The sequence below is a fragment of the Hevea brasiliensis genome, chromosome 14 (assembly GCF_030052815.1).
Source record: "Hevea brasiliensis isolate MT/VB/25A 57/8 chromosome 14, ASM3005281v1, whole genome shotgun sequence".
NCBI classification, from domain to species: Eukaryota; Viridiplantae; Streptophyta; class Magnoliopsida; order Malpighiales; family Euphorbiaceae; genus Hevea; species Hevea brasiliensis.
In genome coordinates, this window is record NC_079506.1 from 70,669,005 (window position 1) to 70,691,394 (window position 22,390).

Below are 22,390 nucleotides of genomic sequence, written 5' to 3' on the forward strand. Positions count from 1 at the left end.
ATTTGGTTCATTCTTACCCCCCATTTGGTCAAGATCTCAAGCGAGGCCTAGCCTCTAGCCATAAATTATTTTTTCTTGCCGCATGGGATGTTATAGCTATTATGATAATAAATTATTTATTTTATTTTATTTTAATTCAATAAAAAATTTGGATTAATCAATATATTTTAGTAAGATAAATCAATATAAAAAAAATCTTCTTTTGCATTTTATAAATCCTGTTTCTCTCTTAAAATGCTTGGAAAGTAACTTGATTGACTTGCTTGCCTTTTTTTTTTTTTTTTTTCTCTCTTATAAATTCTTTTTCTCTCTTAAAATGTTTATTATTCTCTCAACTGAATCTATCATATTATTTTTCTTCTTCATACCTTTTTTTTTTCTTTTAATATCTGTTTAGATGATTATCTGTGAGTATTTTTATCGGTGGCATTCTATTATCTTCTTTTTCCGCTGGTAATCCCTCCTCCTCTTTCTCTGTTATATATATATATATATATATATATATATATATATATATATATATATATATATATATATATATATATATAAATCTCATATATATCTATCCGTTTAAGATGGATTCTAGACATATTTCTTTAGATGTATCATTATTGATATATTTAAAGTAAATAAATCTTTAAATTTATACATATTGACAGATATTAAATATACGGTTCTGTTTCTAAAATTAATAGTTACAATTTTCTTTTATTCGCAATTAGTTTCTAAATAATCAGACCAGATAGTACAGAGAAACGTCAAGCCACTTTGACGATTTATTTATTTTTGTCACACTCTGTTATGACAATTTGTATTTTATTTGTTATGACAATTTGTTCTATGTATGGTCTTTCCTACATGTACAATTTGTATCATTTGAATTTGACTAATGAAATTCTATTTTATTTAATTTTATTTTTTCTTTTACTTTGGCACAAAAGAGTTTAATACGCGAAGTTTAATACACGTCTTATTTAAGGCTCTGGGAAAGAAATGACTTTAAAAGGAGGGAATGCTTCCTTTACACAGAGTCAGAGAAAGAAAATTTTTGAGAGGAAGAAGAAAAACCAGACATGGCTTCTCACAATTGTTGGTTTGAAAGGTTAGTATATTTACTGTTTAAATCAAGTTTAGAGCTTGCATAATTCATTAAACAAATGCAAACTTGTTCTGCTTAACTCTGTTTCTCTCTTGATTCTTCAACGATTGTAATATTCTTTAAAACTGATTTCTACAGATTTTTATTTTGTTCTTCTTCTTCTTCTTCTTCTTTCTTATTTACATTGATTAATTAGTATATTCATTGTTTAAATCAAGTTTACAACTTCTAAAATTCATTGAACTAATGCAAACATGCTCTGCTTAACTCTGTTTGCTTCATGATCCTTCAATGACTGTAATATTCTTTAACACTGATTTCTGCACATTTTTATTTTGTTGTTGTTCTTCTTCTTTTTTCTTATTTACATTGGTTAATTAGTATATTCATTGTTTAAATCAAGTTTACAACTTCTGAAATTCATTCAACTAATGCAAACAAGTTCTGCTTAACTCTGTTTGTTACTTGATCCTTCAATGGCTGTAATATTCTTTAACACTAATTTCTGCACATTTTTCTTTTGCTCGTCTCCTCTTTTGTTGTTTACATTGATTAATTAGTATATATTCATTGTTTAAATCAAGTTTATATATTCTAAAATTCATTAAACTAATGCAATTATCTTTTGCTTCAAATCTGTCTCTTGATTATTCAGTGACTATCTATAATATTCTTTAAAACTGATTTCTGAACATTTTTCTTCTACTCTTCTTCTTCTTCTTCTTCTTCTTCTTTTTTTAACATTGATTAATAAGCACTAAGGCTATGCTTGCTTAAATTAAAAAGTGTGTACAGTACACAATCCAATAAGGCTATAACTTTTGATATTGTTTATTTATAATTTAATTTTTGATAGAATTTATTTAATAATTTTCTCATTCATCCATTCTTAAATATTATTTTAAATGTCTAAATCCATCTAATTTTCCTTTTATTAACAACTTAATTGCACAGCATATGGTCTTTGTCTTTATAATATCAAGTTTAATTGTTCTCATCCAAGTGAAGTTCCAATCAAAGGAAGAAACTCCATTTGATACGCATAACATTTTTATGCTAATCTGTCTTATTAGCCTATTCATATACTCTACAATACTGATGGTTGAAGTTAACTTCCAAGTTTGTGATTCATACAATCCAATGATAGGCATAATTCGCCTATTGGGCATCTCTTTGGCTATAGTTTTACTTGTTTTTTTTCTTTGTCCTGTTATTGGGTGGATCACTTTTCTCTTTTGGGCTTTTGTCCTAGCAAAACTCACATATGAGTTATATCAAGTACTCTATGAGCTACTTTGCCATGAAATTTGCTAGGTGCTTGTCTTGTTCAAAAGATTAATGGGATGCCACAATACAGATCATGAACTGGTTCAATTGCAATAACAATAAATTAAAGTGTGATAAATTAGTTAGACAAGAAGTGAGAATAGGGAGGGGGAGACATAATAAGGTGATGTGGAGGGAAATACAAATTTTAGATATTGTTGTTGGATATTGGTCCATATAACCAGGCACAACTTGTTTGAGATTAATACTTAATTATTGTTATTATTGTCTAACATATTGAGTGTGTTTGAAAATATTAAAAATAAAATACTCATTTAGTTATTCCCTCTCTTTTAGCTTATATGTTTGAGATTGATTTTAGTCGCAATTTTTTTAAGGCATAATTATTTATCTTTTCTAATAAAAACTTAATTTATAATTTCATAAAGGGTTCAAAGTCTAAAAATATAAGTAGAATGAAACCTAAATACATTGGGTAAAGCTTCAGAACAATAAAAACCCAACATTCAAATCTCAAAACACCCAACATTCTTCTTATTCCTATAGTACACTATGAGTGGGCTTAGGCCCATTAGATTTTTTATTTTTTGATTATATAACAAATTCAATATCTATTAATTAATTTCAATTTCACTCACACAACTTTTCGTAACAATATATATATATATATATATATATATATATATATATATATATATATATATATATATATATATATATATATATATATATATTATTAAAATTTTAATTGAATCTAATAAGAAATTACCTCATGAAAATTCAATTTATTCAATCAAATTTTAAATGGAGCCATGTGATTTAATGACCCAAGTGTTAATTAATTAAAATTTTTGGTTTAAAAATTTTAAAAATATATCAATATAGATTTAACTTTTTATGTATTAAATTAAAATGAATATATTTTTATCAATCCATTTGAAATAAGATGTTTGACTATAATCTTTTTATTCATAATAATGTGATATATCAATTAAATAAAATAAGATATTTAGGCTCCATTTATTTTACATAAATTATTTTTTGGAAAATATTTTTCTCATTTTTTAATGTTTAGAGCACTTAGAAAAATGAATTAATGAAAAATATTTTTTTGTCAAAGGAAAAATTTTCTTGATCAAAGGAAAAACTAAATCATTTTCTATTTTCTAAATTATGATAATTTTATTGAAATATAAAAATATTTATATATACATGATATAAATACATACCATTTGTTTAACATTACAACCAAACAACGGAAAATCCTTTCATATCCATGAAAAATATTTTTCATATATAAGTTATTTTATGTGAAACAAATAAAGTGTTAATATATATATATATATATATATATATATATATATATATATATATATATATATATATATATATATTTTAACATGAATAAGTAATATAGATTTTTTTAAATTCATATTCTTTATAAATATTAAAAATAAAAAATATTTAATATCATAATTTAATTTTTAAATAAAATTAAAATTATATTACAATCAAACAATAAAAAAATATTTTCATAGAGACATTTTCTTAACTTTATTTCCTTTCATTTCAAAGATCAGATAATTTAGGATGTCTATTAACACTGGAATATCACGCTGTTACAGTTTATAAAAATCTTTATTTATTTACCAAAAAGTTTAGAAAGTAACTTTTGCATTTTATCATTGAAATTATTAATGTGAAGATGTGATGCATTTTATCTTGATCATTCAATGGACATAATATTCTTTAAAACTAATTTCTGAATCTTTTTCTTTTGCTTCTTTTGCTCTTCTTCTCTTTTCTCATTTATATTAATTATGCTTGCTTTGTAACACCCTAGGCAAATCCCACATCGGTAAAACACAGGAGAAATGCTGGGTTTATAAGTTGGTGGTTCATAACCCCTAGTGATGCATTTTAAAACCGTGAGGGCTTCGGTCCAGAGCGGACAATATCACTAGTGGACCGGGCCATTACATTTGTGGTATCAGAGCCGCTCCGCGTGCAACCTTGAGCGATGGTGGGGCAAACCTCAGCGAGGATGCTGAGTCCCATAAGGGGGGTGGATTGTAACACCCTAGGCAATGAAACGATCGGGCTCCAACCACTAGAGAAATTGTCCGCTTTGGCCATAAGCCTCACGGTTTTGTCCCATAGGTGGAATGGAGAACTTCCCAAGAGGTCACCCATCCTAGGATTTCTCTCAAGCGAGCACGCTTAACCCTGGAGTTCTTCCAACTCTCCAGACCATTCCACCAAAAGGCGCCTCTAGTGATTAGTTCCCCTATCTTATATATCATTACTTTTTGAACCCAAGACCATCTCCGTGCTTGGCCGATGTGGGATTTGCCTAAGGGACCTTTCTCCCCCTCTTTCGGGACTCAGCGTCCTCGCTGAGGTTTGCCCCACCATTTCTCAAGAGGACACGTGAGCGGCTCTGATACCAATTGTAACAATCGGGCTCCAACCACTAGAGAAATTGTCCGCTTTGGCCATAAGTCTCACGGTTTTGTCCCATAGGTGGAATGGAGAACTTCCCAGGAGGTCACCCATCCTAGGATTTCTCTCAAGCAAGCACGCTTAACCCTGGAGTTCTTCCAACTCTCCAGGCCATTCCACCAAAAGGCGCCTCTAGTGATTAGTTCCCCTATCTTATATATCATTACTTTTTGAACCCAAGACCATCTCCGTGCTTTGCCGATGTGGGATTTGCCTAAGAGACCTTTACCCCTAGTGACGCATTTTAAAATCGTGAGGGCTTCGGTCCAGAGCGGAAAATATCACTAGTGGGCCGGGCCATTACATGCTTAAGTTTAAAAGTGTGTAAAATGCATAGTCCTCCAAAGCTATAACTTCTTTTTTTTTTTTTTTATAAAAATAAATTATTATTTAGTCTCTCAATTATATCAAAATTAATGACTTGATCTTATATTTTTAAAAATACATGATTTACACCCTTACATTTGATTTCGTCAACTATTCGTATTTTTTAAATTTTAGTATTATCTCTGTTATTATTCTTATTATTTTTTTTAGTCTAAATCAATTCTTGTAAAATTTTTACGATATTTCTATTGCTTTAATTGTAAATTTTACCAACCTTAATAGAATTAGAAGTATGATAGATTTTATAGGAATAGAGATATAAAATTTAAAATGAATTTATAAATAAAATTTACAAAATTTTATGAAAATTTATTTGTTTAAAATAATTGCAGAAATTATTATTATTATTATTATTATTATTATTATTATTATTATTATTATTATTATTATTATTTTGTTTTCCCAGTGAATTTAGGAGTCTGGTTTCCTAGCGAAATTTGGAGTCAGATTATTACTTATTGTTTTGCTTCTCCATCAGACTTCTATCGCCGAAGATTCATATTATATACCCAAGAAAATATACAAGTTCTTTGTTCTTCCAGTATATCAATTCTTTGTTCTTTGTTTTTTATCAAGATATATAGAATGGATATAGATGATTTTCGATGGATTCTGGAGATTACGGGTGTTGACGTCTGGACTTTTATTGACACTGCGATATTGGTGGCTTCGTTGGATTTCGGGGCTGACTTGAAGCAGCGGAGAGATATGATTGTTGAAATGCTATGCGCATTGAGCTCGTCTGGTCGATGTAGGAGTATGGGCAGGATTAGTGATGGGCATGAAATGAGAGAAAACAGAAATGAAGCCAAAGGTGGAGATGGATGTCGAAGTGGGTCGATTTATGGAGATGAACATGAAGAAAACGATGATGAATTGGATCCATTTGCGGTATTGTTCGACGATAAGCAGAAGAAGATTTTGGAGATTATACAACATCTTGAAAATCCTGATCAGTCTCAAGATTCTCTGGTTGATTTGCTTCAAACTTTAGCAGATATGGATATGACCTTCGAGGCACTCAAGGACACTGGCATTGGAAGACATGTCAGTAGTTTGAGAAAGCATTCATCCGATGATGTTCGGAGATTAGTGAAGCAACTTGTCAGGAAATGGAGAGAAATTGTAGATGAATGGTTGAGGCTAAATCCTCAAGAAGAGCAAGCATCCTCTACTCTAACGGCTGATGGGAACTCCCCACAGCAGAAAATTTCCCGGAACCAGGTTCCTGATATTGCATACTCTCCAAATACTCACAAAGAGAGTTCTGATTCAGACAAGAAAACTTGTGAACCAGAAGGAAAGCCAAAACCGGTTCCTCGAAAAGAAGCTCCTCGTAGACCTACCCATCAATCAGTTTCTGTTTCTCACAATGTGCAGAGACAGAGAGAGCAGCAGCAGCAAAGAGAGAGAGAAGTTGATTATGAGAGGCTGGCCTCAGCAAGCAAGAGGCTTCAAGAGAATTACAAAGAAGCCTTAAATGCCAAGAAGCAAAGAACAATTCAAGTGATAGACATACATGATATTCCAAAACCCAAGATTGCCTTTTTTGCAAAGAACAAAGGTGGTGGTTCTCTGGGGAGGCATTACTGATTTTGGCAGAAGGGTCTTTAACAGGCTCTGCTTATTCAGATCTTTTATATTTGCAATACCCTTAAAGATGGTTTATATAGTAAGGTTGAGGATGATGCGTTATTTTTGTAAGTTGTGTCGGTTTTTTTAAAAGAAAATCATATTTGTGAACATGAAATTATTGCATTCTATGATAATTTGATTATTTTCCAATTTGATCTTTTAACATATTTGCCCTAAATTTTGGATATTAAAGCTCTTAAATTTTGGACATTTGCATGTTAATTTCTGCAGATAGTTCATGGTTGCTTGCTTTTAAATTGCAATGAGAATTTGAGAGGTTTGGTCTTATGTAATTCTTGACAATTTGCCAAGAACATGTCAAATGAAATTGAAAAATCAGTAATATGTAATTCAATTTGGTTCATAAAAATTTTCATTTCAATTATATATTGAAGCTGATGCACAGCACTACAAAGGACACCACTTTTCCTAAAACTAGTTCGTACACTCCAGAATTTAGAGGAATAAATTGTTTTACGTAAGCATAAGTTGAGACTATATAGTAGCTTAACCATTATAGAAGCAAAAAGAATTCCACTTTTGTAGAGAAAAAGAAAAGATTTTATGGTAATTTGCAAGTCGCTTGCATGTTCTTTTCATACTTGTCCTCTATTTTCTTCAGCCTGTGTAGAATGTTGATCCTCATTTCACAAGCCAAACTCATGACAGATTATACACATTAGCTGCCAGATCACTCTCATTTGTGTTTGGAATCCATCATCTCACCACTCTGCAATGAGTCTAATACCCAATCTTTCAAGCACATTTCTCCTGTGGGCTTGTTCCTTGTAAATGTTTCCATCAACATGATTCCATAAGACACTATTCCCTGTGATCCAGACTCTGCATATGACATAAAAAATGTAGAGAAATCATGAAAATCAAAACAAAATTGTAGTGAAGATATTCCGAAGAAAGTGCAACATCTACCAAGCTGTTTAACCTCTGTAGCATATCCAAGCAATAGGAATTAGAGTGCAACAATGCCTCAAGGTTTCCATTGGGCATGAACTCCATCACCAATGCTTTGACGTCAACATTGGTACAGCTGTTGATAATTTTAATAAGATTTCTGTCAGGAATGCTTCAAAGAACTTCACATTCTGCGTCAAAACTAGTTGCAAATTGAATACCTTTACTGCAACAGCCATACCAAGCATCCCTCCATATCCAAAAGTAGGTTACTTTCGTCTAATCCATTTGTAGCCTGCATGAGTTCCTGGTATGAAAACCTTCTATATGTTGCTATACGTAGCAAATCAGGTTGAGTAGAGAAAGGACTGTTCTCCTTTTTTCTTTGCCGCCTTGCCAGCACATATACAAGGGCTAGTACCAATATTGCTGATTTTGTAGCCGGTAAAACATATTTCAGAAATCTTATTGAAGCCTAGCTGAGGAGCTCCGCTGGGTCCAAGATTGTGCTTAAAAGAGCTGTTCCCAAGTCTGTCTTACAACAGACTAGAAGGAGAAATTCCTTGCAGAGGACCATTTACAATCTTGGGAATCACAGCAGAGAGTATGCTATTGGAGAGATCCAGGTGCTCCCAATTGAACCTGGTATAGGTCCTTGGAATTTATTATGTGCCAAAGAGAGATAAATTATCAACTGTTGGAGAGCACCGATCTCACTTGGAATACCACCAAACACATTAGCTAATTTATAAGTTTTGATTTGCACACTTTCCTTGCTTTGTCTATTTTGGTTAAACTTTTGCATTAATGGTAAACATTTTCGTCTTTGAGTTTTTATCATTGTAAACATTTTTATCCCTCAGTGTGGTTTTTTTATTTTTATCATTGCCAATGCTTTTGTCTTTCATTGACTACGTTTTAGTTCCTTGGCATATAGTTAAATTGATTAAAATGAATGGAATGACCAAATAGTTAATGGAATCAAATATGAGGGAGTAAATAAAATAATCAAGTCATTAGTTACGACATAATTGAGGGACTAAATAATAATTTACCCTTCACATATCGATGACCATTGGTTTCTTGCCATTTTATTAACAATTGTCTTTTCATCCAAATGAAAAATTATTACTTTTAAGAAAATTATTATTTAAACCTTCTATTTTAATGAAATAATTACTTGATCCTCCAATTTAAAAAAAAAAATAGTTTGTCCCTATATTTTTGTACTGTTTACTATTTAATTCCTCCATTCAGTTTAATTTAAGTATTTTGTTAGTCAATATATAATATATTACTTCTAAATTTGAAAATTTTATATAATTGAATCTTTTTATATAGTTTATTTATGATTGAATTTTTTTATAGAATTAGTTTAATAATTTTCTCATTCATCCATTCTTGAACACTTTTTTCAAATATGTCTAAATCCAAGTAAAGTTTCAATCAAAGAAAGAAACTCCAGTCGAGACACATAATAGCTTTATGCTAATTTATCTTATTGGCCAATTCATATCTGCTCGAGCACTAGTGGTTAAGTTAACTTTCGAGTTCGTGATTCTTACAATAATTATAGACATAATTTGCCTATTGGGCATTCAATTAAATATAAAATTTTATAAGAAGCCATTATCCAATAGAGTCACTGTTGTCTGGTTCACTCCATGGTATTTATCTTTGCAAGGGAGCTCTCTAAGTGTCTCATTTGCTTTTTGTCGATGATTGCGTTCTTTTTTTTTTTTTGTGGGCTACACTCAATGAAGGAAGTGAAATTTCTTAAGTACTATAGAGATATGAGTAGTTTTCAGGTTAGGAAGTGAATTTACAAAAGTCAGAGGTGTCTTTTAGTTTTAATGTGGACCAGCTTCACTCTTTTGGCCTTTGGCAGTTCATTAACCGTTAGATCAGGCTCAAATTTTGTCTACATATTCTTGACATTCGGTTCTTCAATTTGAACGGTGATGATGGAGATCGTAAACTTCTAGCCTAGTGATTGGGCCCATGAATTTTGTCCTCTAGTTTGGTGTATTTCTATTCTTTGTTCTCCATTTCTCTTGTATTTAATCTCTTTGTTGTTGAGATTATTTGGTGAATCTATTGTGAGACCTTTTGAAGGGTGTTTGTAATCTTATTTTGGTGATAGTGGAGATTTGAGGGTGGACTCCTAAAGTCCTATGATTTTCCTCTTCACATCAGAGAGGTTTTCCACATAAAAAATCTTGTGTTCTTGATGTACTTGCTCTTTTTGTGTTTGAATTATTTTTTACTTGCTTGGGTTAATTTGTTGATTCTGCATTGTGAAAAACCCCAATAAAGTGGTATCAAAGCATGGTTTTCTTGTTAGCTTACCTACTTGAATGATGGAAGGGAATTTGAGTAAAATGATTTGTTTGAATGGAACAAATTATCACCTTTGGAAGAACAAAATGAAAGATTTGCTATTTGTGAAGTCATTGCATTTGCCTGTGTTTGCTACTCAAAAACCTTAATTAAAAAGTGATGAAGATTGGGAGTTTGAGCATGAGCAAGTATGCAAGTATATTAAGCAATTTGTTGATGATAATGTTTATAATCATATTAGTAATGAAAGGCATGCAAGAACACTATGGATAAGCTTGAGTTGTTACACACCTCGAAGAGTGGCTAATAAGTTATTTTTACTGAAGAAAATGATACAGATAAAATACAAAGAAAGAGTGAATTTTATGGAACTATGGATTAGTTATTGGGCATGGGTATCAAATTTGATGATGAGGTTCTTAGTCTATGGTTGCTGAACACTCTACCTAACTCTTGGGAGATGTTTAGAGTCTCACTTACTAATTCAGCCCCTAATGGTGTTGTCTCCTTTGAAATGGCTAAGGGAAGTGTATTGAATGAAGAAATGAGAAGATCTCAAGGTTCTTCATCACAAACAGAGGTTTTGGTCACTGAGAATAGGGGGAGAAGCAAAAAAAAAAAGCTCAAAAGGGCAGAGATAAAAGCAGGAGGCAGTTAAGGTCAAGAAATGAGGATGTTGAGTTTTATTACTATGCAAGACAGGTCATATATAAAAAAAGTGTTTCAAATGGATGAAGGCAAATAAGAAAAATGGTGCTAAGTAAGAAAGGAATGATAAAAAAAAGCCTAATCAATTTGTTGCTACTACTACTAACTATCTGACTATTATTTGGGATGAGGATATAGTCAGTTTAGAATTCAATGAGACTACTTGGCTGGTTGATAGTGGCACTTCACATCATGTCACACTGAAGAAGGAATTTTTCAATTCTTATGCCTCTGGTGATTTTGGCATATTGAGGATGGGTAATGGTGGATTGCCACAGGTTATTGGTATTGAAGGTGTTTGTTTGGATACTGGCAATGGAATGAAAGTAATGCTCAAAGATGTCAAAAATGCACCAAATGTTCATTTGAAATTTGTTTATGCTGGAAGACTTGATGATAAGGGCTATTTAAATATCATGGGTGAAAGTAAATGGAAACTCACAAAAGGCTCTTTGGTTATAGCGCGAGGAAATATGTATTCTAATTTATATTTCATGTAAGCTTCAATTTCTAATGGCACTATAAATGTGGTAGAAAATGCAAGTACATGTGAATTATGGCACAGGAGACTTAGTCACATGAGTGAGAAAGGAATTGATTGCTTGGCAAAGAAGAACTAACTTCCCAAAGTGTAGACATCACAGTTGAAGAAATATGATCATTGTCTGGTCAGAAAGCATACTAGAGTTTCATTTCAAACTCATCATCCTATGAGGAAACCAGAGTGTTTAGAGTTAGTTCATTAAGATGTTTGTTGTCCTTTGAAGGTGAGATGACATAGTGGTACTTTGTAGTTCATCACCTTTATTGATGATCATTCTAGAATGCTTTGGGTTTACGGCTTGAAAATAATAGACCAAGTTCTTGATGTGCTCAAACAATTTCAAGCTTCAGTTGAGAGACAGATTGGAAACAAGTTAAAGTGCATATGTACTGACAATGGTGGTGAATATTCTGGGCCATTTGATCAGTATTGCAAGTCACAAGGTATCAAACATCAAAAAACTCCTCCAAAGACTCCTCAGCTGAATGGTGTAACTGAAAGAATGAATAGAACTTAGATTGAGAGAGTTGGATGTTTGCTTTTAAGAGCAATGTTACCTAATTCCTTTTAGGGTGAAGCACTATACTCAATGGCATATGTAATTAATTTGTCTTCCAATTTTCCTTTGCAAAATGAAGTATTAGACAAAATATGGTTTAGAAAGGATGTCTCTTATGATCACCTACATGTTTTTGGCTTTAAGGCCTTTGCACATGCTCCAAAGGATTAAAAGGTCAAAGCTATTGATAAGTGCATAATTTATTAATTTTACTCCTATCACATTTATTTTTTTTAGTGTATTTTTATGTTTAATTCAGTTGGTTAAAATATATTTATCATTTAGACATATTTTTAGATAGTTGTGGAATAATTGTGTTAAATGGAGAAATTTTTAGCATTTGACCTTTGCTATATTTTTTAGGTGTTTCTAAAGTTGTGGGTCTCCAAATTGATTGTTGTTTAATCCATTGAAAAGCTAAGATAGAGCACTTCAAATGATAAAGAGGGACCAAAGCCCAAATCAGTCTCCAAGGTTGACAAAATGAGCTATGGATCTATTGCAAAAGCCCAGACTCAATGGGTCACGACCAATTTCAGTATTTATTTTGTATCTGGAGTTTTAGATGTCCAAATGAAGCAAGGCTAAGCCCAATTGAACCTTAAGAGCCACCTCTACAACTTCTATGAAGGGCTAGATGCGAGATGAGGCCATTTTAATTGTCAAAAATGGCAATGAATTCGTCACAATGGGCTGGACCATCTGACTGAACCAGTCCCGATTTTTGGGCCATAACTTGGGCTGTAGACCTCGGATTTGGGTCCATGAGTACCCGTTGGAAAGCTAAGAAATAGGGCTACAACTTTCCTGAAGAGGGCAGAGGTAGATTTGGAAAGAAATTCGCTAAATCTGCCTTGATTCCAAAAACGTGAATGCAGGCTGAAAATCTACATCTTGAATTTCAAAACTTTTCCTAGTTTGGTTTGGTTCCTATCTTTGGGATTAGGTTTTTTTAGTATAAATACGTCTTTGGGCAGCAGCTAAGAGAATCTCAATTCAGACTTTCGTTCTCCATTTACATTCTAGATTTCTTCTTTATTTCTTCTTTAATTTTCTGTAAGCCATGAACATGAGTGGCTAAGTTTTTAATTCAGTTCAAGGGATTCAAGTTCTTATGTGTGATTTGTGAGACCAGGTTCTTAATTTAATTTATGTCTTTTTGAATATCTATTATTTTATGATTTAATAGTTTTGATCTGTAGAATGATTTGCTAAAAAGGCCTATTAGTTAATTGTTTGATTTGATCAATTGCTAGTTCATCTTCATAATCCGTAATTATTGTGTAAGATTGAACATGAGTAGTAATTAGGTTTTATTGATTATGATCTCAGTTTTCGATAATAACCTAAGAAAATAATAGGGTGGATTAAATGATTTATGCTTCATAAATTATTGTTTAGTTTAACTACTTTCTTTTCTTAAAGCAGTTATTAATTTGATGAGGATTGCTTAATATCAACTCAGTTAATAATTAGAGTCAATAAGAGTGCTGGGCTCGAATTGATGAATATAGAGAAGTCAGGGGTTTACCTCACTATTTGGTAAATCTATGTTAAGTATTCAATAAGATATAATTGTATTTCTTTTGTCTATGATCAAATCAATGCATTGGAATGCGAATTACCTTGGACTGAAGTTTGTTTAAATTGAGATTTTCATATTTAGTTCTTGAATTTCTGATTTCTTTTGATTTTGTGTCACAAACCACCCCCCCCCCCCCAAATCTTTGTTTCTTTCGTTTTCCATTACACATAAGTGCATGAAATTTAATAATTCAGTCTCTAGGGTTCGACATGGATTTACCACTTGCTGCAGAAAATATTTCATTACTGGTAATTTCAGTTAATTTTATTTCAGGTGGATTCGACACCCATCAAGAATTTTGGCACCGTTGCCGGGGACTGAAATTTATTGAAATTCGTGTTTTTGGTGTTAGGATATATTGTTATTAACTCTGTTTGTGAAGTGTTGCTGTTTTCAGTTTTTTAAAAAAAGAAAATTAATTACGGTGTTACTGTTCATTGTTACTGTTCATTAAGGATTTTGGTTGAATTTGGAGGGCGGCCCATACCTATTTTGAAGGAAACGACGCTCTGATCAAGATCGATAAATTCATAGGATTCCTTGGCCCCACCCTCTTGAGGCCAAATTCCATTGTTTTTTAGGGTTTTGAGGCATTTTTTTGTTTTTACTTTGATTTTTTTGTTTATGACAAGAATTTCTCAATCTGGTGAGTTGATCTTTGATCCAGAAGTAGAAAAAACAGCTAAACGGTTGAGAAAATTGGCTAAGCAAGCTAGGCAGATTCTAAGTACATCTGAAGGAGTCCAATCTCCAAAGGAGCTAAGTTCAGATTCAGATTCAGAGTCAAGTTTCAAAAACGAGGCCATGGCTACTGCTAGGACTTTGAAAGAGTTGGCTGCTCCTGATCTAAACTAACAGCCTTTGTGTATCCAATAACCTGCTTTAAATGTTGCTTTTGAATTGAAATTTGGACTAATCCATTTGTTGCCTAAGTTTCATGGTCTTGCAGGTGAGGATCCACATAAGCATCTAAAGGAATTTCATGTTGTGTGTTCCAGCATGAAACCTCAAGGAGTTTCAGAGGTTCAGATCAAGCTTCGGGCTTTCCCTTTCTCACTGGAGGGCACAGCTAAGAATTGGTTGTATTACCTTCCTTCTGGATCTGTTAACTCATGGAATGGGATGAAGCAGCTATTTTTGGAGAAGTATTTTCCTGCTTCCCCGTGCTGCCAACATTAGAAAAGAATTTTATGGCATCCGACAGTACAATGGAGAGAGCTTGCATGAGTATTAGGAGAGATTTAAGAAGCTGTGTGCAAGCTGTCCCCATCATCAAATAAGTGAGCAGCTGTTGATTCAATATTTCTATGAGTGACTTCTACCAATGGACCGCAGTATGATAGATGCTGCTAGTGGAGGAGCTTTGGTTGATAAGACACCAGATGAAGCAAGGAGGCTGATTGCTAACATGGCATCTAATTCTCAGTAGTTTGGAATGAGAATGGATCACACACCTATGAAGGTTAATAAGGTAAGTACATCTAACCTTGAGAAACAGATTTCTAATTTAACTTCTTTGGTGAGGCAATTGGCTGTAAGGAAAATGCAAACTGTTAAGGTATGTGGGATTTGTTCGAGTTTGGGTCATGCTACTGATATGTGTCCTGCATTACAAGAGGATGAATCAATGCAACATGTTAATGCAGTAGGAAATTATGGACAGCCACAACATAGGTATAATCCCTTTTCCAATACTTATAATCCAGGATGGCGAGATCATCCTAATCTGAGTTATGGGAATCAACCGGTGCAAAACCGATACCATCAGCAAAGACCACAAGTGAATCAACCATCTCCAACTCTGCCTCCCTCAAATCAAGGTATGTCACTTGATGAAATTGTTAAGGCTTTGGCTAACAATACACAACAGTTCCAATAGGAGACCAGAAATAGCATTCAAAACATAAAGAGGCAGATTGGTCAGTTAGCTTTATCTGTGAGCAAGCTTGAAGCTCAAGGTTTTGGAAAGCTTCCATCACAAACAGTCATGAATCCTAGAGAAAATGCGAGTGCGATACTGTTATAGAGTGGGAAAGAAGTTGATAATCAGACTCCACACGAGTCAATAAAAAAGAAGAAGCAAGGAGCAAAAGAGTCTGAAGTTCCTGAAGTTGAGGTAAATACTTAACCTAAACTGAATAAGGTTAATAATTCTGTTCTTCCTCCATTCCCCTGCAGGTTGGCTAAGACGAAGAAAGAAGAACAAGAGAAAGAAATTTTAGAGACCTTCAGGAAGGTAGAGGTCAATATACCTTTACATGATGCGATCAAACAAATTTCTAGGTATGCTAAATTCCTTAAGGAATTATACACTACAAAGCGTAAGTTGAGGAATAATGAGAAGATCAGTGTGGGGGAAAATGTGTCAACATTAATTCAGCGAAAATTACCTCCTAAGTGTAAGGATCCAGGTTCGTTTTCTATTCCCTGCAAAATAGGTGATTCTAGATTTGAAAGTGCAATGGCAGATTCAGGAGCATCTATTAATGTTATGTCAAAATCAGTTTTTCAAACTTTAAATTTGGGTCATTTGAAAGAAACCAGTGTCATTATTCAGTTAGCTGATCGTTCTAATGCTTACCCATTGGGAGTAGTTGAGGATGTGTTAGTGCAGGTTAGAGGATTGATTTTTCCTGCCGATTTTTACATTCTGGATATGGAGGATGATACTGCTCTCTCATCAAATTCAGCTTTGATTTTGTTTGGAGGACCTTTCCTAAAAATTGCCAAGACAAAAATTGATGTGAATGAGGGTACCTTAACTATGGAGTTTGATGGAGAGACTGTCAAATTTAATATCTTTGATGCCATAAAGTTTCCTGCTGATAATCATTCTGTTTTTTCTATTGATGTTGTTGATACATTTGTGTAGGATGTTTTTGAGTTAAGCATGGAGGATGAGTTAGAAAGAAAATCACATTTGCATGAATTAGAGAAAATTCGCCTTAAGGCTTATGAGAATTCTAGGATCTATAAAGAAAAGACAAAAGCATTCCATGATAAACTAAGGAAGCAGTTTGTGATTGGGCAAAAAGTTTTATTGTATAATTCCATATTGAAGCTGATGCCTGGTAAGTTGCATTATCGTTGGATTGGACCCTTTGTTGTTACTAATGTGTTTCCTTATGGTGCAATTGAAATTCAAAGTTTAGGAACTAACAAAATATTCAAGGTCAACAGTCATGAACTCAAGCCATTTTATGAGGGGTTTAAGGAGAATTCAGTGGATTAAGGAGCTTTGTCATGTCGAGCTAACGACGATAAACAAAAGTGCTTCTTGGGAGGCAACCCATGGGTGGCTTGTTAGCCACAATCAGATTTGTTTTCTTTCCCTTATTTTATTTTATGAGGGGTTTCAGGAGAATTCAGTGGATTAAGGAGCTTTGCCATGTCGAGCTAACGACGATAAACAAAAGTGCTTCTTGGGAGGCAACCCATGGGTGGCTTGTTAGCCACAATCAGATTTGTTTTCTTTCCCTTATTTTATTTTATTTTATTTTTCTAGCATTTTTTTTCTTTTCTTTTTCATTTGGGCTTTACATTGGGGACAATGTAAGTTTTAAGTGTGAGGAAGGAGAAATTTGTTACTGCAATCTTTTTAATTGTTAAAAAAAATAATAATAATAAAAATAAAAATAAAAAAATAAAATAAAATAAAATTAAAAATAAAATAAAAATTATTCTTATAAGCTTAATTCATGATTCTATATTAACTCTCGGAGAGAAGTGCTTTGTCCTTGAAATGAATTTTCTATTTTAGATTGAATTTTTGAGATTTTAGGCAAGGTAATAGTAACTTTAATTATGGATTTTCCCTCTTCTCCATACCATAGAGCAATTTTTTCCTGCATAAATCATTCAGGCTTGATGGTGAAATGATTAGTTATATGTGCTTTAAACTAGTGTCATACACATTTCAGAACTTTGTTTAATCTATCTGGGCACTTTATAATATGTAGATGCATAAATTGGGGGAAATAAAAGGTTAAACTTGAAAATTGCTCAGCTATTTTAGTTAAGCAAACTAACCAGGGGTTTTCATGACCCCCATGTCGATTCTCAGGCCAAAAGCTAGCTAGGATATGAGCAAGGTACTTTTCTGAAGGTGACGGTTGAAATAAAAAAAAAAAGTGATAATTTTAACAAGAGAGAAGTACCAATTTCAAATTAAAAAAAAAGGGCAATTCTATCTCCCCTAAGATTTGTAAAGAGCTATAATTGTTGTGCCTTGATAAATTAGCCTTGTGTTTTGGTGTGTATTGACTTAAAATTTTATGAAACTTTAATTGTGTGAGCTTAATTGATTTCAAGCCTTTTGTTTTGTGTTGAAAAATTATTGATATACTGGTATGGTGTTGATGAAATTTATTATGATGGTTATTACCTTACTTGCCTCTTCTTTTAAACTTTTAATCTTTTGTTAGAAAATTTTGTGATAGGGTGAAGTTAAGGAACTTTTAAGTGGAGTTGATTGAGAGTTTAAGTCATGCATGAGGACAATCATAGAATAAGTGTGGGGGAATTTGATAAGTGCATAATTTATTAATTTTACTCCCATCACATTTAGTGTTTTTAGTGTGTTTTTATGTTTAATTCAGTTGGTTAAAATATATTTATCATTTAGACATATTTTTAGATAGTTGTGGAATAATTGTGTTAAATGGAGAAATTTTCAGCATTTGACCTTTGCTGTATTTTTTAGGTGTTTCTAAAGTTGTGGGTCTCCAAATTGATTGCTGTTTAATCCATTGAAAAGCTAAGATAGAGCACTTCAAATGATAAAGAGGGACCAAAGCCCAAATCTGTAACACCCTAGGCAAATCCCACATCGGCAAAACACGGGAGAGATGCTGGGTTTATAAGTTGATGGTTCGTAACCCTTAGTGACGCGTTTTAAAACCCTGAGGGCTTCAGCCCAGAGCGGACAATATCACTAGTGGGTCAGACCATTACATTTGTGGGCCCAGAGCGGACAATATCACTAGTGGGCCGAGCCATTACAAAATCAGTCTCCAAGGTTGACAAAATGAGCTATGGATCTATTGCAAAAGCTCAGACTCGATGGGTCACAACTAGTTTTAGTATTTATTTTGTATCTGGAGTTTCAGACGTCCAAATGAAGCAAGGCCAAGCCCAATTGAACCTTAAGAGCTACCTCTACAACTTCTATGAAGGGTTGGATGCTAGATGAGGCCATTTTAATTGTCAAAAATGGCAATGAAGTCGTCACAATGGGCTGGACTGTCTGACTGAACCAGTCCTGGTTTTTGGGCTATAACTTGGGCTGTAGACCTCGGATTTAGGTCCATGAGTACCTGTTGGAAAGCTAAGAAATAGAGCTACAACTTTCCTGGAGAGGGTAGAGGCAGATTTGGAAAGAAATTCGCTGAAAATCTGCCTTGATTCTAGAAACGTGAATGTAGGCTGAAAATCTGCATCTTGAATTTCAAAACCTTTCCTAGTTTGGTTTGGTTCCTATCTTTGGGATTAGGTTTTTTTAGTATAAATACGTCTTTGGGCAGCAGCTAAGAGCATCTCAATTCAGACTTTCGTTCTCCATTTACATTCTAGATTTCTTCTTTATTTCTTCTTTAATTTTCTGTAAGCCATGAGCATGAGTGGCTAAGTTTTTAATTCAGTTCAAGGGATTCAAGTTCTTATGTGTGATTTGTGAGACCAGGTTTTTAATTTAATTTATGTGTTTTTGAATATCTATTGTTTTCTGATTTAATTGTTTTTGATCTGTTGAATGATTTGCTAAAAAGGCCTATTAGTTAATTGTTTGATTTGATCAATTGCTAGTTCATCTTCATAATCCGTAATTGTTGTGTAAGATTGAACATGAGTAGCAATTAGGTTTTATTTATTATGATCCCATTTTTTGATAATAACCTAAGGAAACAATAGGGTGGATTAAATGATTTATGCTTCATAAATTTTGGTTCAGCTTAACTACTTCCTTTTCTTAAAGCAGTTATTAATTTTATGAGGATTGCTTAATACCAACTTAGTTAATAATTAGAGTCAATAAGAGTGCTGGGCTCGAATTGATGAATATAGGGAAGTCAGGGGTTTACCTCGCTGTTTGGTAAATCTACGTTAAGTATTCAATAAGATATAATTGTTATTCTTTTGTCTATGATCAAATCAATGCATTGGAATGTGAATTACCTTGGACTGAAGTTTGTTTAAATTGAGATTTTCATATTTAGTTCTTGAATTTCTGATTTCTTCTGATTTTGTGTTACAAACCCCCCTCGCCCCCAATCTTTGTTTCTTTCATTTTCCATTACACACAAGTGCACGAAATTTAATAATTTAGTCTCTAGGGTTTGACCTGGATTTACCACTTGCCGTAGAAAATATTTCATTACTAGTAATTTCAGGTGGATTCGACACCCATCAGCTATATTCCAAGAAATGGCAAAGTATTTTTCTTGGATATGCTCAAGATGAATTTAGATATAGATTGTATGATCCAATTGAAAAGAAACTTGTCAAAAGTAGAGATGTAGTGTTCTTTGAAGATCAGACCATTAAAGACATGAGAAGGTAGAAAGTCTAACTCCTCAAAATAATGAGAAATTAAGTGTTTTAGATCCAATCCCTTTAAGATATTTACCAGTTGTAATTGAGAATGGTGCTCAAGGTGGTGTTCAAGATGATGTACAAGAAAGCATTCAAGGTGACTAGCAAAGTGAAGATGATTTAGACGCTTCTGCAGATGACACTTCTAGTGGTCAACATCATGAACAAGTTGCTCCTTCAGTGAATCCACCTAAGATATCTACTAGAGATGAACAACCATCCACCATGTATTCTTCTAACCAGTATGTGCTTTTAACTAATGGGGGAAAACCTGAATGTTTTGAAGAAGCAATAGAATGTGAGCACAAACAATGTTGGGTTGATGCTATGAGAGATGAAATGAAATCTTTGCATGACAGCCACACTTTTGACTTAGTGAAACTACCTAAGGGTAAAAGAGCTTTGAAAAATTGGTGGATCTATATATTAAAGCAAGAAGAAAATTCTTCACATCCACGGTACAAAATCTAAATTGGTGGAAGAGGGTTTTAGCCAGAAGAAAGGGATTGATTTTAAGGAGATCTTCTTACTTGTTATGAAAATGTCTTCAATTAGAATGGTATTGGGTCTTATTGCTGGTATTGACTTAGAAGTTAAGCAAATAGTTATGAAGATAACTTTTCTTCAGGGTGATTTAGAAGAGGAAATTTCCATGAAGCAACCACAGGGTTTAAGGACAAAGGAAAAGAGAATTATGTGTGCAAACTGAACAAGTGCTTGTATGGTTTAAAACAAGTGCCAAGGTAATGGTACAAGAAAATTGATTCTGTTATAGGGGAGCAAGGCTTTTGCAATTAAGGACTTGGGGCCAGCAAAGCAAATTCTTAGCTGATACACTTATATCATATAAGTATTTTAAGGCACTACTGCATTATATTTCATAGCATTTAGGTAGTTAATTGCATACATATTACTTCATTTCATTAGTTTTTGTTAATTTTTTTAATCTCTGCTTATTTTCGTATTTTTTATATCTTTTCAGGTGTTTTACAGAAGATCCAAGGCATGGAAGTCAATTAGACAAGTTTGAGAAACAGAAAAAGCAAGAAAGACTGCTGCATAACATTACACGAGTCATGTAAGCATGGAGCTTGACCCGTGTAACCCCTTGGTTAAGTGAAATTTAAGAGGCATGGAGAAGCTACATTACACTAGTCGTGTAACAGACCCCGTGTAACTCACCCAACCCCATGTAACCTTTTGGAAGTTAAGACTTAGAGAACCAAGGAGAGATAACAGTACACGAGCCATGTTAATAGCCATGTGTAACCTTTCTACCCTCATGTAAATTGTTGTCTCCCTCATGAATGAAACCTAAAGTAGTCAAGAGACTTACACAACATAGGGCTGCGTAGTGCCACACCGGCCATGTACTTTACAAGAGATAGACTTCTGTTTCGATTTGAATTTCTTTCCACTCATTCTAAATAGACTTTTAAAGTTTTTAAAACTCTGAAACATGACTTTGAGGCACTTGATATAAATACTAGAAGACCAAAACATGTAGGAGAGCTTTTAGTTTGAGTTAAGTCGGTTTTAGTTTACATACAAACCCTAGTTTTTCTAAGCAACTTGGAGAGAATCTGCACTAACCTCTAGGAGAAGGACTCTCAGCTAAAGTTCTAAAAGTTCAAGGCTGCAAATCTTTATTCTTAGTTCTTTTGTTATATTTTTTCAAATTATCTTATGTTCTTTTATTTTAATTTCAGTATGTCTGTCAAACTCATCATGAGTGAGCAGTTTGTTTAATTCTAAGATTAGGAGAGTAGCACTTTCAATTTTTATTATGGATATATACTAAGGTTATTTAATGGATTTGAGTTTTGTTTTTTGATTTAATATTCTATATTCTTAATGCATGCTATGTGTTGGTACCCACTTAGTGATGATATAAAACACTAGTTAAAGAACTGAAATGTGAAGATTAGTATTAGAATCAGAATTTTGAACCTAGGAAATCTGACTTAGAGATAGGCTGAGATCCTTTGTGGAATCCCATAATTAATCAAAGAGCTTAAAGGGTTTTAATTAAGATTGATCGCTGCAAAAGTAGAGTTCAAGTTAATTAAAATACACCTTAGGTGCCTTGAAAGAGGACTTAAGATATCTTAGGATTAATTTCCATCAAAATAGCAATTCTCAATCTATTAAATAGGTGAAGTTAAGTCCATAATAAAATTGATTTGTGAAATCTTAATTCTGAAATTGTTTTAGTCATTTGATTTTTAAATTTAAGTTTATAGC

General features: G+C 33.1%; 1 protein-coding gene, 1 long non-coding RNA gene and 1 other non-coding gene across 3 annotated transcripts; 1 reads left to right on the top strand and 2 right to left on the bottom strand.

Moving 5' to 3' along the window:
* Window positions 1-5,833: 5,833 nt before the first annotated feature.
* On the top strand, window positions 5,834-6,868 carry LOC110668357 (probable mediator of RNA polymerase II transcription subunit 26c). The gene has a single exon (XM_021829553.2). The coding sequence runs from the start codon at window positions 5,861-5,863 to the stop codon at window positions 6,866-6,868; it is 1,008 nt and encodes a 335-aa protein (XP_021685245.2). The 5' UTR covers window positions 5,834-5,860.
* Window positions 6,869-7,265: 397 nt separating this feature from the next.
* On the bottom strand, window positions 7,266-8,249 carry LOC131173165 (uncharacterized). The gene is made up of 2 exons (XR_009143393.1): window positions 8,044-8,249; window positions 7,266-7,958 (listed from the first exon to the last, which is right to left on the bottom strand). It is a non-coding gene; the product is annotated as an uncharacterized LOC131173165 (long non-coding RNA).
* Window positions 8,250-14,729: 6,480 nt separating this feature from the next.
* Window positions 14,730-14,836, bottom strand: LOC131173693 (small nucleolar RNA R71). Its single transcript, XR_009144007.1, has one exon. It is a non-coding gene; the product is annotated as a small nucleolar RNA R71 (small nucleolar RNA).
* Window positions 14,837-22,390: the final 7,554 nt, after the last annotated feature.

Coding starts and splice junctions, on each gene's coding strand:
- LOC110668357 (XM_021829553.2), top strand. CDS start 5,861: ATGGATATAGATGATTTTCGATGGATTCTGGAGATTACGGGTGTTGAC.